The sequence below is a fragment of the Monodon monoceros genome, unplaced genomic scaffold, assembly GCF_005190385.1.
Source record: "Monodon monoceros isolate NGI ecotype Baffin Bay Population unplaced genomic scaffold, NGI_Narwhal_1 Super_Scaffold_18, whole genome shotgun sequence".
NCBI lineage: Eukaryota > Metazoa > Chordata > Mammalia > Artiodactyla > Monodontidae > Monodon > Monodon monoceros.
Window position 1 is genome coordinate 14229972 of NW_021703774.1, and position 20812 is coordinate 14250783.

General features: G+C 37.8%; 1 protein-coding gene across 1 annotated transcript in view; it reads right to left on the reverse strand.

The window, feature by feature from the left end:
- The window catches only part of USH2A (usherin), a 788115-nt gene that overhangs the window by 330939 nt on the left and 436364 nt on the right, over nt 1-20812 (reverse strand). Inside the window, exon 37 of the mRNA XM_029229459.1 lies at nt 5548-5727. Within this exon, the coding sequence (XP_029085292.1) occupies nt 5548-5727 (180 nt within the window). The remainder of the gene's footprint in view (nt 1-5547; nt 5728-20812) is intronic.

Below are 20812 nucleotides of genomic sequence, written 5' to 3' on the forward strand. Positions count from 1 at the left end.
CCCACTCTCCCCAATATCCACGTATTCACCAATCTGGAAGCTCTCGGAACCCCATCCTTTTGGGTTTTTATGGAGGCTTCACTACAGCGGCGTGATTGATTAACTCATTGGCCATTTGGGACTGAACTCAATCTCAAGTCCCTCTCCCCTCCCAAGAGGTCAGGAGTGGGTGGGATTGAAAGTTCCAATCTTCTAACCACGTGGTCGGCTCCTCTGGCAACACACCTCTGTCCTTGGGCGCTTTCCAGAACGCATCTCATCAGCATAACAAAAGAGACTTTTATGGCTCTCTGTGCTTAGGAAATTCCAAGGGATTTAGGAGCTCGGTGCCAGAAACAGGTACCAAGCCGACTTATATATTTCTTACTTTAGATCACATTATTGAAAGAGGCCAGAAAAGAGTCCTAGTAGGAACAAAGAAAATAGCAAGCACCAAATATTAATCAAGACAGGCACTGTGCTGAGCGTGCTACATAAACTGTTGTTTAATCCTCTATCGGGTGGTCATTATCATCACGCCTGTTTAACAGAGGAACAAAATGAAGCTCAGAGAGGTCTGTGGATTCGCTTGTAGTCCCTCAGCCAGCGAGTGAAAGAAGGGGAATCAAATCCAAGTTTGTAGGATTCCAAAGTCTATGCTTTTACAATGTGTCTAAGTGTTAATTCCAAATGGATTTCACTCCTTTTCTTTCATGGATGTTTTAGGTTGGAGGGGAGGTCAAGACAAGGAGAGAGAAATTAAAAAAACTCTTAAGAAACCACTCACAACCATTTTGCTTCTTTTAGTGTTTGCTTTTCTAATATCACATCGTTGGAAAAGGAGTACATTCCTCAAGCCTAGTGTTTTTATGAAGTTTGTAGATTATAATAATTCTTGCCAATTTTAAGGTGTAAATGACAAATTGTTTACTGTCATAGAAAACTGGATTAAGTTCCGAGTTCCTTTCACTGTTACAGTAAAGCAGTTCAGCAAAAGATAAATAGAAGAAAAATATTTCTTTTGGAAAAATATAAAACTTTCATAAAAAATCTGTTTCTAGCTCGTCAGTATGGAATTTGTCACTAATCATTTTAAACTATGCCCTTTTATGCTTCTTCTGTCTCTTTTAGCTTTCTGAGTAGTTCTTTGATGTAACAAAGACAGTTTCAGACAAGATTTCAGTTCATCTGGAAAAAAAGGTTTAAGTCTGGAGGCAAAATGCAGTGTATTTAAAATTTATATACTCTACAATGCCTTTGTTCTGAACTTGAAGATCCTGCAAAACTTCTAAGCTTCTTTGGCTTCTTCCTCTAAGCTCATTTGTTCTTCCTTGGCTTATTATCATGCAACTGTGACTTTAACTAGTGGTTCCATCGTTTAACTACATGCAGAGTCATGGCTGACCCTTTCTGATCAATTGCCAATCCATACAGGTTTGACTGATAAAAGAGCCAATTAGATTTAAGCAAATTAAGGGACATCACCAATGTCAACCACTTATTAAACTGAATGCTGAATCCCATGCATACAAAACACTAATGCACTGAGCCCCATTAAGAGTTGAAATCCTAACCCCATTAGTAACTCCAGACCTTGAAGGGGTAAAGGTCATAAGAAAGTTTCATATTTATGGATTAACATTTGGAGTCTGTTTTATTTTTTTAATTCTTTTCCTGGAACTTTTGAACTTGCAGTATAATGCTATTCAAGAGATTGGATTAAATATATTCTTCATTTCTAAGAGTATCTTAGTGGTAAATAGGAGCATTATGCTATTACAAACAACCTAAAAATATAGTAATTGTAGAAATACAAAAAGACTGAGTACACACAAGTGGGTAAGGATACGCTACATAATTGAAGAAGAAAAGAAAACAAAAGACCAAACTCCTCCAGTGGACCAAATAATATTTCAAGTGAATTTTTAAAATAAAAACTGTGAGCTATAGGGATTTGCCTCTGTCCTTCTATGTGCTGAGCTATTGGTCTCATGATCTCACTTGTCTTAATTTCCATCTTCAGAATAACTTGTGTTTATCATATTGTTTAATCATATTTTCCTTTTCTTTGGTCAAAGTTAAGACTTTTATTTTTTAATACGATTAATTTGATTAACCAACATTAACGAAACAAGGAAGACCTGATAGAACTAACGAGGGTTTGAAATTAGGTATTGTTGGACTTCTTTTCCGCAGCCTTATTGAGATATAATTGGCAGACACAAAACTACACGTTAATCATCATTTTTCTCATCAGAAGAAAACAGAGAGAGCTAGTATCAAATAAGATGTTTCATAACCATTAACTAAGAGATGATGTACCAGGGTAAAATTCTTTGTGCTATGTCCCCTTACCTCTCCCAAATTCCAGCGTTAACCAACGTCTGTTATCCTACGTTTACCTAATTAAAGTAACTACAATAGGAAAGGAACCAGAGTGATGAGTTAGTACAATTTGAGAATATTTCTTACTTCTAATACTCCTGCCCTTCTTATAGCCTGGGCTAACAATTACATCTGCATGGCCACAACATTTCTGCACTGGACAATTTTATACAGGGGAGGTCACCTTTTCCACAGCTGGCTATAAGGTTGCTCAGGTAGAAGATGAGGTCTGAGCAGGCCTGAACAATGATAAGCTTACAACTTAAAACTGGTAATTAAGCTATCTTGACTGATTTATTTATTTACTCATTCACTCACTAATTGTTCATTATGCACCTACCATGTGTCAGGTTTGGTCTAGGCATTGAAGGTAAAAATGTGAATAAGAAATAGTCTCTGCTGTGTAGGTTCTTATAACCAGTGACTGTGACAGTCAGATGAGACAGGCAATTTCAATATAATGTGATCGAACTTGGGGATACAGAAGGGCCCTATCTCAGCCTTGGTTGGTAAAAGATGACTTCCCGATGGATTGACTTCCAAGTTGAAACCTAAAACATGGGTAGGACTTGGCCAGATGAAGGGGGCAAAAGAAGTTTTTCTGAGCCACATTTGAGAGCAAACACTTGATAAAGAAAAACAATTAGCATTTCTGCCTTGCCCAGACTTTCTATTCTTATGTTTTTAAACTACACTAGAAAGAAAACATAGCTAAGGGTGTTATTACAGATCTTGCATAATTCAGCATTGAAAGATAGTAGGAATTCAACATCACCATAAAAAAGATCTAATACTGAAATCAAGGAAATGGCAATAATGATAACAATCCAAATATAATGGAAAAGTAAATAGCATATAGAACTTTCTCTGCCCATAAGTTGGTTCGCTTCTGTGCATCGGTTCGTTTATTATTCATTTCAGTATGAAACACAGTCCACTGGATAAAGGCATGGAAGATTTCTTTAATAACTCTCAGTACTAATTTAATTCTACTTAAACACACATATTCTAGTGAATGCCACATGCTTTTCAGCATGATTTTATGTGTAAATCAGGATAATATGTTTTCAGATCATTAAGTAAAAGGAAGCATGAACTAAAACCTATTTAATCAATGAGGTATCACCTTTAAACTGCCACAAGGTCATAAAAAAGATAATTTCAAAGCTGTAAGTTTCCTAATTGTAATCAACAACAATCTAATGAGGAAAAGAAGTATGTCCTAACGGCTGTAATAAACTTGAGGAAATCACTGTCTGTCTTTGAAGACATTCTGCTTCCTCTTTTGGTGAAAGGCCATCTCCCAAATTCTGGATTTCTGAGTACATGAAGTGAATGATCGCATGATGCCCAGAGAGTGCTGGCTTCCGGAGCATTATGATAATGACACGGATAAGCAACCACAGAGTAGAGATGAAGATAAGACTCAGCAGTTGACTTCAGTCCAACTGTACCACCGTAAAACAATATTCAGTTTCCTCCTGTTTGCATAATATTAACCCTTCTACTAACCCACTGACAGATATATTCGCACAGTGTATATTGAGTTAATAATGGCAGCTTGCTGTGTTTAACTGAATCGTAGATACACACACACATATATTGTAAATTATTAGGCCATACATTCCTAAACATACAATGGATTAAAGTCACCCCTTTTATGAATGTAATGTAAATTGCTGTAAATTACAAACTATCTAAATCAGTGTTTAGCCAGAAAATGAGTATGTAACTCAAATATGCCACGTATTCTGTTAAGATGTCACTATGCCACGGAAAAATCTCCATTAAAGCACTAATCACTCTTTAATACCTAAATATAAACAAGGGGTATTATATATTAAGGTATAGAGTCATCCCAATTTTTTATCCCTTCAAGCATATTGGGTTACAGTGAAAAATGAAGATAGGAATACCCAAAGTTTCTTTTGTTTTGTTTTGATTTTTTGGTCTCAGTTCTTAAACAGGCACCCACCTAAATTCAATTCCCTTCTTTATTATTTGTTCATACGATATGCAACTGAGTTGATCTGCCCCAAAAGTCACTTTCAAAGCGTTCTTTTCTTAAACATTGTGGCTTCAGCCATTTAGAGTTTCAATTGTTTGGTAAATATCCATTCATTAATTCTTATAATGTCATAAAAGGCAGATAATAGTGAGTGGTTTTTATGACACAGCAGGTAATGAATTCTTCCTTGGAAGAGGGGTTCCATACGAATTGTAGATTAACCCTTATTTTCCTCTGGTGATGAGACCTTTGTTGCTCTTATGCTCTTTACGACTGGAGAGGGATTTTATCCAGCCCCGCAGAATGCTCTTAACGCGGTAAGGACATTATCCTTTAGTACAGAACGCACTGGCTCCTGAAGCTGGGCTACAAGCCAACACTGGGTTTCCTAGGGTCCTTTTCCTTTGGTATTTTCAAAAAACATACAGTTCTAAACACCAAATCGAGAATCATGTTCTTATTTGTTTGAGGCATGCTTTCTGTTCAAGGGCTGTACGTATCAATCTAAGGGAGATTTTTCTTCTTAATAATTAGTTCCCATAAATAGAACAAGGGTGGAGTTGACTGCAGATCACAATAATTCTGAATAAGTCAATCGTTTTTCATAGAAATAGTTAAAAATAGCCAGATTGTGTCGCATTTCACATGTGAAAATGACACTATTGAACTCTAATCATTAGGACATGGAATTTAAAGATGTTTTTCCAGTGGTGTGAATAGAGTTTTCCTATTCTATTACCCTCACTCTGCCTTTTTTTTTTTTCTGTCAAATGAGAGGTTTAGATATACTTCTAAACTAATTCTACAAAAAACCAGGAATAAGAACCACTTGTATGAGAAAATTAAACCACAAATGGAAAACATAAATTTTGAATCTAAATGAAGTCTCAGACAAAAAAGCATTTCCCAGTCTTCTTAACATGCATAAAGCAAGAGATACCTGTGTGTGTACGTACACATACATGTAGACTCAGTGAGAGATGAAAGTGGTCTCAATGAAACAATATCAATAAAAGGGTCTCAACAGAACAAACAAGAACAAAAACAACCAGAAATACAACTGAGACTCTAAGTTCTAAAAAAAGTTAATTCTAACAATAAACAAGGTATTCAGTGGAGACTTAGTTCTAGGGCATTTATATACATTTAGATACCAACGTTGTTCATAGACTTACCTCCTGGCGGCATTGAAATCATTACGGGATCACTTATCAAGCTGCCTTGGCTATTTGAAACATTCACTTGTACTGTATAGTTAGTAAAAGGAACCAACCCATCGATGAGCACCGAAAGGCTGGTCTCTTCACCACTGTACATGACTTGTGTGCCATTCAGAAGAGTGTAGTTGTCGTCTGCTGATTAAAAAAAGAAAAATATTTAAATTGGTGCATACTTAAGGATTCTTTCCTGCTATTATTTGAATATTTTCTTGGGTTTCTAAATATACAGTACTAAACAGAACTATATATCAATGCCCCGAGAGACATTACATGTGCTATTATCAACATGCATACTTTTATTATTTTGTGAACGAAGCGTTACCTCAGTTAATATTATGTTTTCTAATCTATTTAGCACAGGGATTGAAATAACTGGACTGATAGTCTAAGACAGTATGAAACCTAACCACAAGTATCATGTCTATAAGTAAAACTACGGGCAGATATATAAATTGATCACTTAATGGATTATTTACAATTGTTTGAGTTTTTTTTTAAATCCTTGAATTTTCTTTGATGTGCGGACTGGAAAGAAGTCATACTCTTTTCCCCCAAATGGAATGGTTCTGGATATAAACAGTACACGCAAATGCATGTGTCATATGTTTCATTTATTATCAATTGGTGTATTTTCTGCTCATTTCGCTTGAAAGGTGAGCTGACTGCTTTCTATCTAATGCGTCTTTAAATCAGATTTGGTCAAAATATCCTGAAAAGCCACTAGGGATGGGAAGTAATATGTGTCCACTTTGATTAGAAGATCTATTTTTTTAGCTCTATGGGTAAATGCAGAGGTTGCCTACCTGTATATAAGAATCACCATAAACGAGGCATCACCACGTCCTACCACTACCATGCTTCCAAAACTTCAGCAAACCCATTCTCAAATCTTAGAATGTCTAGCATATAGGAAAATACTGCTGTCTGATAACAATATTTTATCTCCCTCTTCTAGGCAACTGGGTTTACATTCAAGGTTAAGGAGAGTTAGAAATTAGGCTTAAAAATAGGGCTACAACCGAAAACTGTATTGCAACATTTATCTCACTTTCTATGATAGATGCTTTCCTGAAAAGTTTCCATGAGGCAAATTTTTCAAAATATTGCTTAATTTGGTAAAATTTAGTTATCCTTACTCTTAAAACACAGAAAAAAATAATTAAGAATAGCAATATTTACTTCAAGTAGTGTTCTTCCTTTGCCAAAACACTTTTTACTATGTACCTTTAATTTTTCCCACATAAATTCTGCAAAATATAAGCAAACCAAAAACACACATGATGCTGGACTTCAAGGGGAAAGCATATTTTCAAGATCCCTGGATACTGATATAATCTTTATTGTTTAAATGTTTTAAAAGGTAAAATATGGTCACGTATGGAAAGTGATCTTGCACTGTACAGTAGACAAAATTTAATAGTTACAGTATTTACAAAAATAGTATATTTTTACATAGTTTAGTAGAGTATGGCACAAAGGAAAGTACATACATTTGGTGATCAAAGAGTTTCTGCATTTGAGCCTGTCCTTATCCTTCAGTAGCGTGCTCTTTGTAAGTTACTTAATATTTCTGAACCTCAGGTTTTTCTTCTGTGGACTAGGAATGAGAGTACTCCTTCAACTGCCATGTTATTACCAAGGTTAAGTGGGATGTCTTTACAGCAGATGTTTATCAACAGCAGCTAAGAATATTGCTGTTTCTTGTAATCCATACAGCAGATACATTCCAGACAAATGTTTAGAACTAGCAAGTGATTAAGAATTATTCACTCTGTATTTTACTTTCTCAGGTACCTACCTACTATATTCCCCCCCACATCCATCCAACAATATATTATTAATCAAAATTCTAAGGTTCTTCAATTAATAAAACAACACTAATCTCATTCACTACCACTGGGCAATTGTTTCATCAGGTTGTATTTCAAACTCTAAAATTAATAAAGATCAAATGATAAAAGAGGACCTCATATCTAGTTATGAGCATGGGTAAGGGTAACTTTAAACATATATCAAATTTTTAAAAAGATACTTAGAATAACTTTGGGTTGGAGAACTTAGCTGAGAATTTTATTGCTGCAAAATACACAGGTAGGTTAAGTGTTTTTCACGAAGAGAAGAAACCCCTAGTTAGTGCAAGAATTTATTACTCTGAACTTGAAATTGGCAAAGGACTGGTTTGTTCCAAAGAAAATAAATGGTACTTATGGGCTAAAACATGGGACTAATAATTTCTATTCATGCTTGGTAAAACAAGATAAAGACATATTCACAGCTTAAGAATGGTTTTACGTTCCCCAAATTTGAATAGACAACACAAATATATGTGTGAAGAAGTTATGAAACCTACAAAATAGCTGTTGCTAATTTCCCAATGCATTGAAAAGACACTTCCAAATTATGCTACACTAGCTTTCATAGATTCTTTACAACAGGTCAACTTGATTATTGAGCTCCAGCTGCACGCAGGGAGTAGACTTTGCTAGGTGCTGATAACGGTATGCACCAAACAAGTAAGACATAGTTCTTACACTCAAGAAACTTGGTTAAGATTAATATGAATCCCTTCTAACCATGGTCCAAGACAAATTTCATTATCCACATCTGAAGATCTTCTCAAGTTCCCATAATGCCTAGCTCCTTAAAAACATTTTCACCTATAGCTGAAACAATTGCTGCTATTGTCACACGCCCAGCTGTAAAATTTCAAAAAGGTCAGTTTATCCCAGGAGACCCAGACAGATGCTCTATTGCTTCTAAAGTAGTATTAACTGTACACATCTTACAAAAGATGGTAAGCTGCAAAACAACAATGAAAATTATAAAAAAAAATAAGCCAGGAGAATACTGTTTTACACATTTTAAGCCTGGTGCAATCGTAAGCTCAATGAGTTAACATCTATTATGATAACATTGGTGAGGTTTTTTTCCCTTGTATTTTGTTTGTCTCTGAAGCAAATTTCAGGCTGTAAAACGAACACTATTGCCAGCTTTGAAAATGGCATGGCAGGGGGAAATATATTAAGTACCACTTTATTCTAAGTTTCCCAGATAACATTAATACATGGTAATTATACAATTAGTTGTAACATTAAGTCCTAGTTATAGAACAATGATTACTCAGTAATTATAAGAAGTATATAATTACTCAATAATTATGAGAAGGATGCAATTACATAACCGTTTCGTTCAGCTGAAAAAAAGAACGTGTACATCTCCAGGAAGCATGCAGCTGAGTGAGTCAAATGTTCTCTCAGCCCCACTAACATACAACTCAATTCACAGACCTGGAGCAAATGACAGGATTTCAACCCTTGCTGAAGCTCAAAAATCTCCAGATTCAAAACCAAAACAGGATCCAGAGGTTTCAGCTCTTCTCCACTTCATTCTCCCTGCCTTCTCTTTCTTCCTTTGAACTTTCCCAATTTGGGCTCCTAAATATTGGGGGAAAAATCTTAAAAATGCAGGTCCTCTGATCCTCCCTTTTGAGAAGGTTGGGCTTTACCACTTTTCTCTGCATAAACTTTGTTTTCAGTGGGCTGGAGAAGGCAGCCCTGTTGGCTCAGCCTCAAGAATCAAGCTAGAAAATGCTCAAGCGATAAGCGTGTCCTATCACAGGTGACCACTCCTGTCTGGTCGGCCTCAGCGCTGACCCTATTTGTGAGTATCAGTGGATGGTGCAGGCCCGGTTAAGATTCTGTGTTCTGGAACCAGAGGCCCCCATCTTCCCGCCTCCAGGCATTGTGAGTTTGGAGTCCCCCTCGTCCACCTTCTTTGGCTGTGGTCTGTGCCATCGGGCTTTAAGTGGGGATTGCACTAAACTCTTTACACAGTGGGACTGTCTGTACCTGTGTTCCAGGGCTCACCCACGTCAAAATCACCTGGGGGGTACTTCATAAACATTCACACACCTGAGTTCCACTCCAGAACTACTGAAGTATAACATCAAAGGGTATCAGGAATCACATGGAGATTCTTCTGAAGTATGCAGAACTACTGATTTTAGGGTTATTTGATCCATGTTCAAGGTGGTCTTAAAGTAAAGATCAAAATTCATTTTCTTTGTTCGCAAAAATAATGAGGTTGCATTTGACATTCTTATTAATGATGCATTTAGATTCTAGCTTTGGGATGTAAAATGTTTACTCTATTAGTGAAACAATGCATCTTTAGAAAGTGTAAACCTGACTTTTAAACCAGACTGTCTTAACAGACTACAAAATCTAGTACAGTTGTTCTATAAGAAAACTTAAAACATGCATAAAAATAATTTTTAAAATGAATAAAAAGAGAAAAGGAAAAGCTATATCATGGAAACAGCAACCCTAAGAGAATTGGCTATAGTAATATCAGATAAAATAGACTGTTAGACAAAAACCGTTATTAGGGATAAAGAGAGACGTTTAAAAATGATAACAGGTTATTCCATCCGGACTATATAATAATTATGGACATATATGCACCTACATATTTCTGATTTTGATCATAATAAATTTTTTTGCTCATTCTAGACTTTATAATAAATGAAACCATGAAGTGTGTAAAAAATGAATAAACATTACTGCACACCTGAGAACAATAACTTAAGAATTTCTGAATTAAATGTCTCTCTCCCTTTCTTTCTCTCTCCACTGAGGATTCAGTGGAAAGGAAGGATTCTTTGTACACTGGCCAGTATCATGCAATCACAAGGAAGAAACATATTTCATATAGCTCACACAAAATTTTAAAATAAAATCCTCAATGCTATTTCAGAATATTCCACTTTCTAAAGGACTTCCAAAAAGGTTAATTCTTTCAGTCCTACTTTTCTATTTTATTTTGAGGAAAAAAAGTGTTAAATGAAGAAACAATCAAAATAAATCTCACATGCCCAACAGATTTCACATGTAAGGAAGTTTTCCTTCAGTTTCAAATACGAAGACCTACTAAAATGTTAACAACATGAATGCCCATTTCTAAGGCTAAAATCTTACTTTTAATGTTCTTATTGTTGAATAGTAGGATATTTTCTATATAATTAGTTTTTAAGCCAAAACCAGTATAAACAGATATTTTCACATGTATGATTCACAGAGGCGTAAGTGATGGCTATTCCGGGAATATCATCCCGTGGGGTTCTCTAGATTGAAATAACATAAATGGGTATCCTTTCTGATTCTTGTTATAATCATTGTCACAAGCATCTTAATGCACCATATATTCCATCATTTTTTTTTTCCTCTGTGCTGTACTGCTCTGACCTTTTCAATATTCTATAACTTAACTGGCTGGCCGTTCCAGTTCTCTCCTTTTTACAGCCTTATTAACTTGTGGGAAAGAGGTGAAATGAACAGCCAATCAGAATACATAATACTGCAAAGGTCAGCGTAGTCTTGTAACTATCGTCACACACAGAAGACTGTATGCCAGGCATTAACATCCTGATATCTTATTCATGTGACAAAGATTGTAACAAGAACGGAAAATGGCACGACGTGAATCCATTCTCATGACAAAGATCATAATAAGGAATGACAGCGAACAAACCAAACTCATTCTTGTTATCGTGGGAGGTTTTGCACGTCAGACCTGGTCCTGTTTAAGTTAGCCTTTTTCTGAATCCAATTACACCTTATGGTAGAAAAGGTGTTGACTAATTTTCCCACTTCTGGCTGGAAAAAGAAAATGCTATATTATTTCCTGTATTGGGGTCTCAATTTTAGTGTTGCTCAGCCTCACCTCATCATTACAGAATTCTGCCAATCCCCAAATCAAAAGACATTGAATGGCAGATCACAGATTAGGGCCATGTGGCCAAAATGCCCTTTAATGGGAGCTAAGAATTCTAGGTCATCTAGATAACACATATTACTATTTAAGTCACTTTTTTTTCTTCTTTTTAAGGAGATTATTTCAAATTATTCTACCCATGATGCAAATGCATCCTCCAGACTTCATTATTCTAATAGATCTTACTTTGGTAGAAATCTGAAAGTATTTGTTTAAGTTACTATATAGGTAAAAGGACCTATTCCTGCCTTTAAGTTTTTGCCAATGTAGAAAACCTTTATAGATCTCTACCTACATAGCTGCCTTCTCCACAGAACATTTTGAAAGAGAGAGAAAAAAAAAAAAAAGCCTGTGAAGCACTTAGGCCTCTGAGGACAGTGTTCTATTAATGCATCATACTTTTACCATTATTGTAATTACTCTAATGTGATGTTTAATTAGTTGTCATCTAGTAAAAGCCGTACTTCTTTGATTCCTTTTTAAATTTGTCATTCTACTGTTAGGACAATTGTAGTTCAGGGAATAAATACATAGAATATTTCATCAATTCACTAAAAGGTGCTTCAGAAACATTTGCCCTGAGTCTGTGCTCATACAAGAGCAATAACAGTTCTATAGGTATTAAGGATCTTTCTGTTTTGTTTTGATTTTTTTTAATGTATGGGCAAGGGTATACCAAAGTTGCATGACTACCCTTCTAAATATTTTAAATACCATTTTTTAAAGTCCTTTGGGGCATGGTGTCTTTTCATCAAGTTTGCTCTATGAACCACAGTCAGATTTCCTAAATGCTCTTATTTTATTAACATCAGAAAATAATTATATATAAACAGTGAATTCAGAGATTGATTATGTGTGTGGTAAATTAGGGAAGTATGGTCCATTTTTATCAACTACGTTGTGCTCTGAAAAGTCAAATTTTTTTTCTCCTTTAACCTTTTCTTCCCCCATTTGGACACACTGTCAAAATGAACAAACAATTACCATTACCTCAATTAGCCAAGAGCCGTTTGGAAAAATATGCTCCCACAGAAAGTGGTCTCTAGATTCCAAACTAAACATTGGACAGACATGAGCTTGACTAATCAATGAACAGAAGATGTTGTAAGAGAGCCTTACTAAACACACTGACCATGCTGAGCCTTGAGTACCACTGGTATCAGATGGAGAACTTAACAAGCATCAATCACAGAACAGAGTCAGTCACCAATTCTTAATGAAATGTTTGTAATCTTAGTTTCAATGCTTAGATACATGCTTGAGACAGAGCCTCCATTAAAGGAGAACATGGATTTTCAGAGCACAGTATTTGGGTGAGAATTATGCCATGTTTTGCTGGCGATTCTATCAGTTTTATTCACTGCAGTCATGGAGTCATGTGTTCCTGGGCTAGTTATCTATTGCTGTGTCACCATCTTAGCACAAACTGAGCAGCTCAAAACAACATGCATTTCTTATCTCAGAGTCTCTGTGGGTCAGGAGTCTGGGCAGATCTTAGCTGGGTCCTCTTGCTCAGGGTCTCAAAAGGGCTGCAGTCAAGGTGTTGCCTTGGACTATAGCCCTATCTCAAGGTTCTACTGGAGAAAGATCTCCTCCAGCTCAGGTAGCTGTTGCAGCATTCAGTTCCTTGCAGGCTGTTGGAACTGAGGGCCTCATTTTCTTGCTGGCTATTGCCTGGAGGCTGCCCTCATTCCTTCCCACATGGGCCTCCCCAACATGGCTGCTTGCTTTATCAAAGCCCACAAGGGAGAGAGTCTCCTGGCAAGGTGGTTTACAATCTTAGGTATCACTGTCAGAACTAACAGCCCATCCCCTTTTGCCATAGTCTATTGGTTAAATACAAGTCACAGGTTTTGACCACATGCAAGGGGAGGGGATTATACAAAGGCGTAAGTACCAGGAAGAGGAGATAATCAGATGCCATCTTAGAGTCTGTGTGTTACAGGTTCTAAGCTATGGATATGAATCACCTTGCTGGAAAGAGATTTAGGAATAAATTGTGAACTTTCAAGGTTTATATTTTTGAACTTATGGTTACCAAAGGGAAAAGACGGGGGGAGGGATAAATTAGGAGGCTGGGATTAACATATACATACTACTATATATAAAATAGATAATCAAAAAGGACCTACTGTACAGCACAGGGAACTCTACTCGATACTCCATAATAACCTATATGGGAAAAGAAGCTGAAAAAGAATAGATATATGTGTATGTATAACTGAATCACTTTGCTGTACACCTGAAACTAACACAACATTGTAAATCAACCATACTCCAATATAAAATAAACATTTGAAAGAAAAAAACAAAAACAAACAAACAAAAAACCCAAAACTAAACCAAAAACCAAAACAAAAAACCCCAAACAAAAAGTTTATGTTTTTGGATCAATTAGTATAACAGAATTGCCTTTCCAAAATACCTAACAACATGGAAAAATTAGAACAAAAATAATAACATTAACAAGACCAGCTGAAAATCTTGGAGCACAAATAAAGGGAAAGGAACAAATAAATGGCATTGACTTTGAAATCTCACAGAAAGTTCCTAATTTTGCTCCTGGAGAAAGAAATATAAACCCAGGAATCTTCTCTAATTTGAAGTGAAGTGAACCTGAGTAGAGTTTGTACAGACAGGAAGAGGAGTCAGGGCTGGCCACCCTGCTAAGCTTGTGCTGAGTTGGGGGAAGAAGCTGAGGTCCCTGGGAGTGGGAGATGCATGTGCATAAATGGAGGGGGTGCTGCTTCAAAGGACAGTTAATGGGATCTCGGAAGAGATAGAGCAACTAGATGTCCTAGAATCCTGTTCAATGCATCCATCCATATCCTCTATCTCACTCCCATTCCTCCCACCTTTACTCCAAGGCTACGGACAAGTACATTTACAGCAACACCCAGTTCTCAAAGTTTAGGTAGAAGGAAGACTAACTAGCACCAGAAAGAAAAGACGTGGACCACAGTCAGAACAAACAAAAAGTCTGGACCGAGCTGCCCATACTAGGCATAAGGCAGATGAGTTTGAAGGAAGAAATACAAAATATGCTTACATATAGCCAAAAGGAAAGAAAGGATCCCAAGATAAAAAGACAACCACACAGCTCCAGGGGAAAAAAAAGATATGTATTCCCTATAAGATGAAAAAAGGATATTGCAGAGGCAGAGAAACAAATTGGAAATTAGAAAAAGAAAATCATGAAGGATTTAATAGACAAGTGAGAAAAAAGCAAGGAACAGAATAGCAACAGTTAAAATCTAAATCGATAGCATGATGGAAAGCCTCGAGATAATCATCATCAATGCATAAGAAAAAAGATCAAGAAATCAGAGATGTGGATCAAGATGATAGAGATGTGGAGAGAAAATGATCAGAAATATAATTTAATTAATTATTATTATTTTGGTAAATGAAAGGATAGCTAAAGCTCACGTGGGCACTTGACCACAAGATTGCCAGTTGGATGCTTCCACCTTGGGACCAAGAAGCAGGATGAGGCAAAACAATGCATGGCTTAGGGTCAGTTAGGGTTTCTTCTCACTGTCTGGAGAATTGTTGAGAATGCAGAAGCAGAGCTGCAATTGTCCAGGGCTGCTAAGTGGTGGTGCTGCCGCTGCCAGTGGGGGTGTCCTCCTGTATGTAACCTGAGGCACGAGCTTGTCTGGGCCAAGCTATTTGTAGTTTCTGTACAAGTATGACTCTGCCACTTTCTTGTCCACTTTTTGAACTGCTCAGTTCTCCTACAATAATTCATTTTTGCCTTAATTAATCAGAGTTGTTTCTGTTGCTTGCTACCAAGAAACCACTCATGAATTGAGAAAGGTCTGAAATGATGTTTGTCATCTGTTAACATTAGTTACTTATAGGTAGTGGGATTTTCATGAATGCCATTACTCTATATTACATGAATTTTTAAGTGAGCATGCATAATTTTTGTGAAATCCAGAGAATCATGAGAGGGTTGAAATATCCAAGGAAACTATATGGATTGTATTTAAACTTATAAATAAATGAGGATCCACAATCTACAGGCTACAAGCCAAATCTGGCCAGAAACCTGTTCTTGTAAATAAAGTTTTATTAGAACACAGAAAATTACACGTCTAGGCATTGTCATGTCACAACTGCACAATTCAGCGGTTATGGTAAGACCATGTTGCCTGTAAAGTTTAAAGTGTTTACTATGTGGCCCTTTACTGAAAAAGTTTGCTATCCTCTGAATTAAACAATTGAAGTGACAACCTTTTAAAAATGGTCTGCCTTCCTGAATAAAGAGATTTACAATTTTTACACTGATTTTCTTGAGTAAACTCTTTAAAGAGTGGAACAGGGTATGTTGGAAATGATACTGTATTGATGGAGCCCTATCTTACATTGCTGCACTGTACTGTTGTTGATGCTTTGAAGGCCTTTCACTATCCAGTGCTTATAAATGCAAATTACTGAAAAGGAGAAAAAAAGCAGGAAGAAAATATGTTATCGAAAGTCCCTAATTCCACAAGCCCAGGAAGTTTGCAAATGGAAATCCAAGTACATCATAGTGACGATAGCTGCTGTTCTAAAGGTTTGATAAGAGTAACTGAAGAGGGGATCTTCAAGATGGTGGAGGAGTAAGACGTGGAGATCACCTTCCTCCCCGCAAATACATCAGAAATACATCTACATGTGGAACAACTCCTACAGAATGCCTACTGAACGCTGACAGAAGACCTCAGACCTCCCAAAGGCAAGAAAATCCCCACGTACCTGGGTAGGGCAAAAGAAAAAAGAATAAACAGAGAAAAAAGGATAGGGACGGGACCTGCACCAGTGGGAGGGAGCTGTGAAGGAGGAAAAGTTTCTACACACGAGGAATCCCCTTCACTGGCAGAGATGGGGGTTGGCGGGGGGGGGGGCGCTTCAGAGCCATGGAGGAGAGTGCAGCAACAGGGGTGCAGAGGGCAAAGCGGAGAGATTTCCCCACAGAGGATCACTGCCAACCAGCACTCACCAGCCTGAGAGGCTTGTCCGCTCACCCACTGGGGTGGGTGGGGGCTGGGAGCTGAGGCTAGGTCTTTAGAGGTTCGATCCCAGGGAGAGGACTGGGGTTGGCTGCGTGAACACAGCCTAAGGGGGCTAGTGTGCCACGGCTGGCCAGGAGGGTGTCCAGGAAAAGCTCTGGACCTGCCTAAGAGGCAAGAGACCATTGTTGCGGGGTGTGCGAGGAGAGGGGATTCCTTCCCTGTCTGCCCAGAGAAGGCAGAGGACTGCCTAAACGAGCTCCAGAGACAGGCACGAGCCATAGCTAACAGCTCGGACCCCAGAGATGGGTGTGAAACTCTAACACTGCTGCTGCAGCCCTCAAGAATCCTGTGTGCAAGCACAGGTCACTATCCACACCTCCCCTCCCAGGAGCCTGTGCAGTCCACCACTGCCAAGATCCCGTGATCCAGGGACAACTTTCCCGGGAGAACACAGGGTGGGCCTCAGGCTGTTGCAATGTCACGCTGGCCTCTGCCGTCGCAGGCTCATCCTGCATTTCAATTATAAGCACCGTGCCCCTCCTTCCCCCCACCCCTGGCATGAGTGAGCCAGAGTCCCCTAATCAGCCACGGCTTTAACCCCATCCTGTCTGGGTGGGAACACAGGCCTGAGGGTGACCTACATGCAGAGGCGGGGCCAAATCCAAAGCTGAACCCCAGGAGCTGTGCAAACAAAGAAGAGAAAGGGAAATCTCTCCAGCAGCCTCAGGAGCAGTGGATTAAATCCCCACAAGCAATGTGAGGTACGCTGAAACTGTGTAATACCTGAACAAACAATGAATCAGTCCAAAACTGAGGTGGTGGACTTTGGAAGCAACTGTAGACTTGGGGCTTGCTGCCTGTGACTGACTTGTTTCTGATTTTTATGTTTACCTTAGCATAGTTTTTAGCGCTTGTTATCATTGGTGGATTTGTTTATTGGTTTGGTTGCTCTCCTCTTTTTATTACTTTTTAAAAATTTTAACAATTTAAAAAATTTTTAATTTTGTAATTTTACTTCTTTTATTTATTTATTTATTTAAAATGATTACTTTTTCTTTCTTTTTTTGTCCCTTTTCTTCTGAGCCATGTGGCTGACAGGGTCTTGGTGCCCAGCCTGGTGTCAGGCCTGAGCCTCTGAGGTGGGAGAGCCAAGTTCAGGACACTTGACCGCCAGAGACCTCCCGGCTCCACGTAATATCAATCAGCAAGAGTTCTCCCAGAGATCTCTGTCTCAAGGCTAAGACCCAGCTCCACCTAACGGCCAGCCAGCTCCAGTGCTGGATGTCCCAGGCCAAACACCTAGCAGCACAGGAACACAACCCCATCCATTAGCGGAGAGGCTGCCTAAAATCATATTAAGTTCACAGACATCCCAAACACACAACCAGATGTGGTCCTGTATATCAGAAAGACAAAATCCAGCTCCACCTACCAGAACACAGGAACCAGTCTCCTCCACTAGGAAGCCTACAGAAGCCACTGAACCAGCCTTAGCCACTGGGGGCAGACACCAAAACCAATGGGAACTATGAACATGCAGCCTGAGAAAAGGAGACCCCAAACAGAGTAAGTAAAGCAAAATGAGAAGACAGAGAAATACGCAGTAGATGCAGGAGCAAGGTAAAAACCCACCAGAGCAAACAAATGAAGAGGAAATAGGCAGTCTACTTGAAAAAGAATTCAGAGTAATGATAGTAAAGATGATCCAAAATCTTGGAAATAGAATGGAGAAAATAGAAGAAACGTTTAACAAGGACCTACAAGAACTAAAGAGCAAACAAGCAGTGATGAACAACACAAGAAATGAAATTAAGAATTCTCTAGAATGAATCAATAGCAGAATAATTGAGGCAGAAAAATGGATAAGTGATCTGGAAGATAAAATAGTGGAAATAACTACGGCAGAGCAGAATAAAGAGAAAAGAATGAAAAGAATTGAGGATAGTCTCAGAGACCTCTGGGACAACATTAAATGCACCAACATTCGAATTATAGGGGTCCCAGAAGACGAAGAGAAAAAGAAAGGGATTGAGAAAATATTTGAAGAGATTACAGTTGAGAATTTCCCTAACATGGGAAAGAAAACAGTCAATCAATTCCAGGAAGCGCAGAGAGTCCCATACAGGATAAATCCAAGGAGAAACATGCCAAGACACATATTAAACTATCAAAAATTAAATACAAAGAAAAAATATTAAAAGCAGCAATGGAAAAGCAACAAATAACATACAAGGGAATCCTCATAAGGTTAACAGCTGATCTTTCAGCAGAAACTCTGCAAGCCAGAAGCGGGTGGCAGGGCATATTTAAAGTGATGAAAGGGAAAAACCTACAACCAAGGTTACTCTACCCAGCAAGGATCTCATTCAGACTCAAAAGAGAAATTAAAACCTTTACATACAAGCAAAAGTTACGAGAATTCAGCACCACCAAACCAGCTTACAACAAATGCTAAACGAACTTCTCTAGGCAGGAGACACAAGAGAAGGAAAAGGCCTACAAAAACAAACCCAAAATAATTAAGAAAATGGTAATAGGAACATACATATCGATAATTACCTTAGATGTAAATGGATTAAATGCTCTAACCAAAAGACATAGACTAGCTGAATGGATGCAAAAACCAGACTTGTATATATGCTGTCTACAAGAGACCCACTTCAGACCTAGGGACACATGCAGACTGAAAGTGAGGGGATGGAAAAAGATATTCCATGCAAATGGAAATCAAAAGAAAGCTGGAGTAGCAATTCTCATATCAGACAAAATAGACTTTAAAATAAAGACTTCTACAAGAGACAAAGAAGGACACGACATGATGATCAAGGGATCAATCCAGGAAGAATATAACAATTGTAAATATTTATGCACCCAACACAGGAGCACCTCAAAACATAAGGCAAAGGCTAACAGCCATGAAAGGGGAAATAAACAGTAACGCAATCATAATAGGGGACTCCAGCGCCGCACTTTCACCAATGGGCATATCATCCAAAATGAAAATAAATAAGGAAACACAAGCTTTAAATGACACATTTAACAAGATGGACTTAATTGAAATTTATAGGACATTCCATCCAAAAACAACAGAATACCTTTTCTTCTCAAGTGCTCATGGAACATTCTCCAGGATAGATCATATTTTGGGTCACAAATCAGGTCTCGGTAAATTTAAGGAAATTGATATCGTATCAAGTATCTTTTCTGATCACAATGCTATGAGACTAAATATCAATTACAGGAAAAATACCGTAAAAAATACAAACACATGGAGGCTAAACAATACGCTACTAAATAACCCAGAAATCACTGAAGAAATCAAAGAAGAAATCAAAAAATACCTAGAAACAAATGACAATGAAAACACGATGACCCAAAACCTATGGGATGCAGCAAAAGCAGTTCTAAGGGGGAAGTTTATAGCAATACAATGCTACCTCATGAAACATGAAAAATCTCAAATAAACAACCTAATCTTACACCTAAAGCATTAAGAGAAAGAAGAAATAAAAATCCCAAAGTTAGCAGAAGGAAAGAAATCATAAAGATCAGATCAGAAATAAATGAAAAAGAAATGAAGGAAAGAATAGCAAAGATCAATAAAACTAAAAGCTGGTTCTTTGAGAAGATAAACAAAATTGATAAACCACTAGCCAGACTCATCAAGGAAAAAAGGGAGAAGACTCAAATCAACAGAATTAGAAATGAAAAAGGAGAAGTAACAACTGACCCTGCAGAAATACAAAGAATCCTGAGGGATTACTACAAGCAACTATATGCCAATAAAATGGACAACCTGGAAGAAATGGACAATTCTGAGAAAAGCACAACCTTCTGAGACTGAACCAGGAAGAAATAGAAAATATGAACAGACCAATCATAAGCACTGAAATTGAAACTGTGATTAAAAATCTTCCAACAAACAAAAGCCCAGGAGCAGATGGCTTCACAGGCGAATTCTATCAAACATTTAGAGAAGAGCTAACACCTATCCTTCTCAAACTCTTCCAAAATATAGCAGAGGGAGGAACACTCCCAAACTCATTCTACGAGGCCACCATCATCCTGATACCAAAACCAGACAAAGATGTCACAGAGAAAGAAAACTACAGGCCAATATCACTGATGAACACAGATGCAAAAATCCTCAACAAAATACTAGCAAACAGAATCCAACAGCACGTTAAAAGGATCACACACCATGATGAAGTGGGGTTTATTCCAGGAATGCAAGGGTTCTTCAATATACGCAACTCAATCAACGTGATACACCGTATTAACAGACTGAGGGATAAAAACCATATGATCATCTCAATAGATGCACAGAAAGCTTTCGACAAAATTCAACACCCATTTATGATAGAAAATCTCCAGAAAGTAGGCATAGAGGGAACTTACCTCAACATAATAAGGGCCATATATGACAAACCCACAGCCAACATCGTTCT